The sequence below is a fragment of the Phragmites australis genome, chromosome 11, assembly GCF_958298935.1.
Source record: "Phragmites australis chromosome 11, lpPhrAust1.1, whole genome shotgun sequence".
NCBI classification, from domain to species: Eukaryota; Viridiplantae; Streptophyta; class Magnoliopsida; order Poales; family Poaceae; genus Phragmites; species Phragmites australis.
In genome coordinates this window covers 27,948,060-27,956,009 of record NC_084931.1, presented here as the reverse complement: position 1 = coordinate 27,956,009, position 7,950 = coordinate 27,948,060, and the positions used below count along the sequence as shown (strand labels likewise).

General features: G+C 54.2%; 2 protein-coding genes across 2 annotated transcripts; both read right to left on the bottom strand.

Annotated features, from left to right (window-relative positions):
• Window positions 1-754: 754 nt before the first annotated feature.
• Window positions 755-3,579, bottom strand: LOC133884487 (cation/H(+) antiporter 15-like). Its single transcript, XM_062323922.1, has 4 exons — window positions 3,374-3,579; window positions 2,255-3,247; window positions 1,486-2,138; window positions 755-1,194 (listed from the first exon to the last, which is right to left on the bottom strand). The coding sequence occupies exons 1-4, from the start codon at window positions 3,566-3,568 to the stop codon at window positions 828-830; spliced, it is 2,208 nt and encodes a 735-aa protein (XP_062179906.1). The 5' UTR covers window positions 3,569-3,579; the 3' UTR covers window positions 755-827.
• A 308-nt stretch (window positions 3,580-3,887) lies between these two features.
• On the bottom strand, window positions 3,888-6,772 carry LOC133884486 (dehydration-responsive element-binding protein 2D-like). The gene is made up of 2 exons (XM_062323921.1): window positions 6,370-6,772; window positions 3,888-5,116 (listed from the first exon to the last, which is right to left on the bottom strand). The coding sequence occupies exons 1-2, from the start codon at window positions 6,399-6,401 to the stop codon at window positions 4,450-4,452; spliced, it is 699 nt and encodes a 232-aa protein (XP_062179905.1). The 5' UTR covers window positions 6,402-6,772; the 3' UTR covers window positions 3,888-4,449.
• Between the last annotated feature and the right edge of the window lie 1,178 nt (window positions 6,773-7,950).

Genomic DNA, 7,950 nt, shown 5'->3' with positions numbered 1-7,950 from the left:
GGGTCCAGGATAATTAGGAAGACAAAAGACGAATACCCATTGCAAGCAAAACCTTTGCCGGGAGGTTCTGAATTCTGTCTGTAAAAAGGATGATGATTTTGCTACACTATTAGTGGTACAATGTCATTTGGAACCTTCAGCACCTTGGCAGGGAGGGTGAAGATACAGAATGGACAGTAAGTTATGCCATCAGAGAGAGGCTTTCTGACTTGTTTTTACCTGTTTCTAGGTTTTTTGAAGTACATTCAGCTGATGTTAAAATGAAATTGCTAAACATCAGTTATTTAGCATATTAGGATCAATTTATCATTTGAGCCTTTTTTTATATTGTTTTTTGGCAGACTGCATGCAGTATTAGATGGCTGCAGTGAATAACTAGGCGCAGAACAAAATATTGCTGATGATTTGTTGACATTTGCATGCCGTGGTTTCAAATTATATGTGATTTTGACTGTCAGACTACTGTTGGAGTGCATTTTGGGTGCTCCATGGCTGCATCATCCTTGTATAGTTGTATGCCCTTCCGGCATTGCCAGTAGTTCTGGATTTCTGTGGACCATGGATTGAGTTCATATGTTACAGGTTTTGTTGATGCAGGGGGAGCTAGAATTTTCCTGTGGAGCAAATGCCTCTTGATGGTTTTGTGCAGATCATGAAATTCTCACTGGAACAATCTCAAGCTTGCTAATCCTGAAAACTGTACACAACATATGGATTGAAAAGAAAAATCGGAAAACCTATTTGAATCGGGTCCTTGAAACTAGGGAGGTCAATCCGTGAATGTACATTCTAGATCAAAATAACAAACAGTGCTACTCATTCCGGTCCTACTGCCGGGGCTTGCTAGATCCGGCGATCGATATGGTCCGGGGCGGCGGGCCGCTGCCACCGCCGTAGTTACCATGCCACAGGTCTTGGGCTCCTGGCACGGCGGCGTTCAAGCCGCCCTGGTCCTGCTGCTTCATGATGAGCACAGAGTACGGCGTGTCGAAGTCGGAGGACGCGAGGAGGTCGCCGATGACGCCGAGCTCGGGGCACTCGCTCCAGTCCGACAGCCCGTTAGCGGACATCACCGGGTACCACCGGTGTCGCATGCCAACGATGATGAGGTCGTAGCCAGCCTTGTCGAGGCCCCTCAGGACATGGACGATCTTCTCCATGTCGCCGACGAGCTCCTCCTGGACTTTCATGTTCCTGCTCCTCGCCGCGAGCGCCTTCACCTCCTCGATGGCGCGGTTGTCCACCCGCCGATCGGCCGGGTTGTCCTTGATGCCTCGGGCTGGCAGGAACCGCACGATGGCCACCGTCACGCCCGGGTGGCGCGCCATGCGCGCCGCGTAGGCCAGGCCTTCGCGGTCGTCGCCACCGCCGAAGAAGAGCGCCGCGACGGCCGCATGGAATCTGGGGCCGCTCGTCGAGCGGCCGCTGCCGCCCGCGGACGACCCCGAGGCGTCTTGTAGTGGCCCGGGGATGAAATTGCACAACCCCACGCTCCCGGCGTTGCGGTCGACGAACACCGCAACGGAGCACGGCGCCACTTCCAGCACCTTGCGGTTGACGACGCGGAGACCCACGGCGGCGTGAACGCCGCCAGCGAGCATGTGGCGCTCGTGGTAGTGGAGAAGGATCAGCGACGTGCGCTTCTCGACGGCGAGGCGGCACACCTCGTCGTGCATGGAGGAGTAGGGGGAGATGGTGGTGAAGGGGTGCACCGAGACGGCACCGTCCGGGTGCCGGAGCTCGTACCGAAAGAAGACGTTGATGATGCGGTCGGAGTCGGTGGGCGGCGTGCTGGGCGTGGCGACTCGGGAGGCGTTGCGGCGGAGCTTGTGGGGGATGAACACCGGCGCAGAGCGGCCGGCGATCTCGACGAGCTGGAGGAGGTAGAGGCCGATGGGCGTCTGCGGTGTGGCGTGTGACGCCTCGAGCAGCGAGAGCGTACCCGGGACATGGGATTCGTCGTGGACGCACGCCAGGATCCGCAGGTCAGCGTCCGCCTTAAGGTGCTGCACCGTGCGCCGCTTGTACACTGCGTAGCGCCGTGCTGGGTCGTACAGCCATCCTGCGACCGGCACGGACACAGCCGTGATCGCCACCGACGAGCACACGAGGACGCTGAACGTGCCCTTCCCTATCAGCTGCAATCCAAACCAAGCACACACTTTTCAGATCCAGGAAAAGAATTCAACAATGTTACTTGAAGAATGGTTGCATTTGATGCTTCCATTTGCAGAGCTGATGGATCGGTGATCACCTTGTTCGTGAGGAAGAAGGTGAAGGTGATGACCTCAACGATGCCCTTGGAGTTCATGAAGAGGCTTAGCGACACGGCGTCCCGCAGGGGGATCTCAAGGTACAGCGATGGCACCATGACGCCGATCAGCTTCCCGAACCACCCGAGGAACACGACGAGCTGCAGCCTGCCCCAGTGCAGGCGCCACACGTCGGTGCTGAGCCCGGTCATGGCGTAGTACAACGGCAGGATCAGCCCGGACACCATGGCATCGATTTTCTCCCCGAGCGCGGTGCCGAGCGGCGGCCCGTCGGGGATCGCCAGCCCCAGCATCAGCGCGCCGTGGAACGAGTTGGTCCCGATGACGTCGCTGTAGAACCCGACTAGGAGAACGATGAGGAGGAAGAAGAACACGTGGGTCTCGTCCACCGGCTTGCCTGGCGGCGTGTGCTCGATCACCCAGAGCGCGACGGGGCGAACCACGAGCAGTATGAACGCCGCGAGCGCGGCCACCGAGAGGAATGCCCAGAACGACGTCACGGGCGACACGAGGAACGCCTCAGCTAGGATGTAGCCCACCATGATGAGCCACGCGATGCCGTCGGTGGTCATCGACGCCGACATGGCGATGCGGCCGAGGTCCGAGTTGAGGAGGTTGAGCTCCGACAGGATCGGCGACAGCACCGCGAAGGAAGTGGCCGAGAGGGACGTCGCCAGCGCGAACAGGAACGTGGACCGCCGCGTCACGTCGCGCTCAGCAGACATTGCGGCGCCGGAGGAGCCCGCAGCGGTCATGGCCAGCGGGAGGAGGAAGCCGGAGAGGCCAATGATAACGCCCTTCTTGCCTGAGCGGACGACGAGCATCGGGTCCATCCGCACGCCAATGAGGAAGATGACGTACATGAGCCCGAACGTCGCTACGGTACTCAGCACCGGGTCGCCCCTCGCCGGGAACACCATCTCCTTGAACGCCGGACTACGCGACAGAACGGACGGGCCAAGTATGATGCCTCCCTGAAACGCATCAAATGGTACGGCACATTTCAATTGATTTACTCTAAAAGCTTCGAGCTGATGCGCACGAACTGATCATGGCATCGTCGCAAACATAGATGGGCACGCGTGAATCAGTGGACGTGCCATGATCTCGGACACGACGCGGGGTTGCTTGAACGGTTTGAGGAGGAAGTAGAGGACGCGGGTGACGGCGACGATGAGCACGAGCTGCACGCCGAGCAGCGGCAGCGACTCTTGCAGCGGGCTGCCGCCCTGGAAGATGTTCCGCCCGGTGCCCGTGGTCTGCGGGACCACGTAACAGTTGATGCTGTCGTCCATTGCCTCTCTCTCTCTCTGACGGCGCCGGCGAGAGTGCCGCGTTTGGCGTGCCGGTGGTACTTTCCCAGCGGTGGCCTCGTCAGGCCGCGTCTTCCATGGTGGTTTGCACGGTGGGAGGGAGAAGTGAAGAGAGGAGAAGAGGAGAGGAATGAATGACATGTCAAAAAAGTCTTTGAACTTCATGGCCTTGACATTATATTGACCTCCGGTTGTTCAGTAGAATTTCTGTGGCTGGAAACTACTAACCTTGAAGATTCTGCGATAAACTTGGCTATATCATGCATTCAGAAATAGTAAATCTAAAATAGGATGGGTGCACTTCTTGGTGATATGGTTGGTGCATTTGAGTACTGTGCTTTTCCGTACACAAATGTATGCTAACATTCTTTTGAGCAACTGTAGAGATTTCAGAACTCAAATAGCGTGCTTCATGCATGTTATTGACTCGCGTAATTGTCTTCCAGTCAGACATCTGATGCACTGCACATAATGAACATCCTAAGAGCAAAGTCCGGTGCTGTAGTTAATCAGCGATTAAAGAACCATCGGCTTGAAATTCTACACTGCATGCCCATCTGCAGATCACTGCAGTTCTACCTGACAAAGGAAATATAATCCAGTCACGGGCACCACCTGACTACTGCCCTACATGCATGATGCAAGTATGTTCAGCTAGACAATTGCATGAGACTACAACAAAATTCCTCTCCTAATCCTGCCATAAAGACGAACAATGAACCATCAGAACGACGAAGCTAGTTACTGCAGTCAGCGAAATCTCCATCTCACAAAACGAAGCCCCCTCCCTCTCATAGTATCATGTACCATCGATTTCAGTCGCCCAGCGATCGCAGCGGTGAGTCGACGACGTCGGCTTCGAATCAATCAGGCTGGCAATCCTCCCTTTTGATGCCAGGATAACAAGGTACAACGCCGGCAACCGCGTCGAAGTCAATGTACATGGCAATGTCTTCCGAGCAGTCGCCGAACATCTCCTCAGGCCCAGGCTCAGGCCCAGGCGCAGCCCAAGAAGTGCCCCCTTGCTGGGTGGTGATCGCCGCGCCGCCACCCAGCGCACCAGCAACCATCGGCTTCGCTTCATGCTCCTGGAAGACGTCGACGGTGGAAGCGGCAGTGGGAGAGCAAGACGCGGGGCCCCATTGTCTCTGCGCGGCGACGGCGGAGGCGCCGGCAGTGGGTACGGCGGCGGCGGGGGACGCTGGCAGGCTTTGCGCCGGCGCGGGTAAGGAGGCGGCGGCGGGGTCAGCAGGGAAGTTGAGGCGCGCAAGGGTGCCGTGGATGGCCACGGCCGCCCGGTCGTAGGCGACGGCGGCGTCGACGGGGGTGTCGAAGGAGCCAAGCCAGTAGCGCCTGCCGCCGTAGGGATCGCGGATCTCGGCGACCCACTTGCCCCACCGGCGCTGCCGCACGCCGCGGTAGCTGTGGCGCGTGTTGTCTGGGCCCCCCAGTCCTCGCGGAACCCGCCGAGACCTGCCGGCGCCCGGCGCGGTACTAGTCTCGGCGCGAGCTTGCCGCGTTCCTGCTGCACTGCACGTGAACAACACAACGCACATCTCGAATATCAGTGCAAACAAAAACGACTTGACAATGCCAATGTTGCAAGAATGGTTAATTGACAAACTTATCAGCAGGAATGTATGATTAAAAAAGATGAAGGACCCTGCCACATATGCTTTGCTTGTTGCTTCAAGCTAGTTCTGAAGAATTTACCATGTAAAATTGATACAAGTGGAGCAGAATTTACTGTCTGCCCTGTTTTGATGTGTAAACATCAGGGATTAGGGTTGCAACAGGAAAGCAGGGTATTTAATTTTGAGCTGTGTTTGAAGCTCCTCTTTTCAGTGGCGGATCCAGAGCTAAAAAACTAGAGGTGGTTCTTCCTCTTCTTCCCCTTTTCTTCCACCCCCTTTTCTTCTTATTGCAGCGAAATTATCAATTGGGCTTGATGGCCATGCTAATAGATAAAGGCACAACAGAATGAAATTACATTGTTCAAATTTTTGCAGAAAATGTTTTCCACATAATGTAACCTCCAGTAACACAGGTGCATACGCTGCATCAACAATTCAATTTTGGGAGAAAATCAACAAGATTTTGATACAAACTTAATGCGTAGCCCTAGCACTGTAAATTTTAAGAACATAAACTAGATCGAAGAACTTCGATTCGAAATTGTTCCAAGAATATTCAGTCTGAATTAATAAGTAATCATTTCCCCCCTTGGTACAATCTAGTATATCTGAAGGGGATACTAAAACCACAGGCTTCACCATCATCCTATATCCAAACAAGAGAATGCAAATCTTACATGATTATCATGCCTACATTAATGTGTCTTCGGGGAAAAAATCCCTATTCTCGATAAGAAGTGCCCAAAATCGATTCCCCCCATCCAACTTGGTAATCGAACCCTCGCATTACAACAACAATGCACAGTAATATACAGTCTACACTCAAACTCAATAGACAATATGCATCACAATGCAAACTCAGCCCACAATGGATTAAGCTAATATCCATCCATCATCAGGGATCGATCCGATGCAGGAATACCCTAAACCCCGGAACGAAATAGAACACCACAATGCACGCGAACAAACAGCATCGATCTTCGATCAACTCTTGCACACTACTTCCACGGATCACCCTGCATTCCCCCAAAACCCGAAACCCGGGAGCAATCGACGCCACAGCGAAGTGCAACAAGAATCCAGCGCCGATCGACAAGCAATGAAGCAGCGCATCGGAGATCACAAATAAAAAAAAAACGAACTGGTTACCTCGACGTCGGCGCCGCCGGCACCCGCTCCATTTCTCGGCTCCCCAGCCCCACTCCCACGGCTCCTTCCTCTTGCGGGAGAACCGGAGAATCCACGAGAAAACACGACCTCGATCGCTAGGCGCCCTCTCCGCCCCCTGTTCTTAGCGACTTGCTCTGGGAAGAGGAAGATGCGAGCCGATCAGAGCCACGGATGGATGGACCCGAGCACGCACGCGTTGGTGGCAGTGATGAGACGCGGCGGGTTCTTGCAACGCAAGGCAATCCCGGTACGAGCACAGGCGAAGCGATTGCGGCGCGTTCTGGCGAGGGACGCCCGGCCCCTCCCCGCCCGCGCCCGTTCGTACTCGCCGTGCCGTGCGGCGTGACGTGGCCGTGGGGCCCGCGTGGGAGCCTTGCTGGGGGAAGCGAAGAGGAGCGTGTGGGCCCACCGGGGCATCGTTTTCTTCGACACCAAGCATCGGTCGCTTTGATGAAGGATGGACGTGGCCCCACGGGATTTGACCAATCGTCGTTGGGTCTTTTGCTTCGTCGCGGATCGGAATTACGAGACTCGCCTCGGTTCCGTTCCGTTCCGTATAAATGCAGCGGCGTTCCGTTCCAGCTAGTAGAAGTTAACTTCGCCTTTTCAACCATGAAAAATAGAGGAGCATGGCGCGCACTTTTCCTCTTTGCATAGAAAATTATTAAGCTCTTTGTAGATATCCTTTTTCGATAAAAGAAACTAGACTAAATCCGACTGGAAAAAAATTCTTCTATTTCAGTTGGAGTTTAAGTGTTTCATGTAAAATTCATAAATTTTGCGTTTGGGCCTAAGCTCTCGTCGATCGAATCGACCACAGCTTTCTAAGGAAAGGGTCGATTAAACTCTAAACCTAAACGACACAGCTATTAGGCGACCCTAAGGTGCAGCAATTGTACAATAATCATGCAAATTGGGTGGGCAATGAGGAGCAGAACTCGGCCTCTTTATGCTAAACCAGAGCCCAATTGACGCGGCCCATATCAGCCCATTTCAGCAACTGCCTGAGGCAGTATCAAACTATGGATTATCAGGTGATATTTTTTTAAACGAATGGCAAGCTAGAGCTTGAGCCGAGCATATATTAAAAAAAGAGTTAATCTAGTTTATAAGAGAAATTAGATCTGAAAACCTTAACAGATGCACGATTTTAAAGAGAAAAATTGGCACAAAAATCCCATAACAATAATACGCCTCAACTCAACAGACGACACTCGCACCAGAAAGCACAACAAGACAATAGACAAGGCTAATCCAACTCAACTCACACGCTTAACCAACCGGACAATAGACACCCTTACAAACTCAAGTCGGCGGAGCTCTGCTCCCACACCGCACCTCTCTATCACACAAGTCGGCAACCCACGCCCGACCCGACAAACCAGCAGACTTGAAAGCTACACCATCCCAATGCCTCCCGTAAACCGAAGACCCCACAGCCCCACCATGTGCCCCCGCGAAGGAGGGGAGAAGCCGGGAGCAACCCAGGCCGAAGGGGTGGGTAAGGGAGGGTGGAGCAGTGTAGCCGTTGCTGCTTAGCCGGCACGGCACCGACATCGT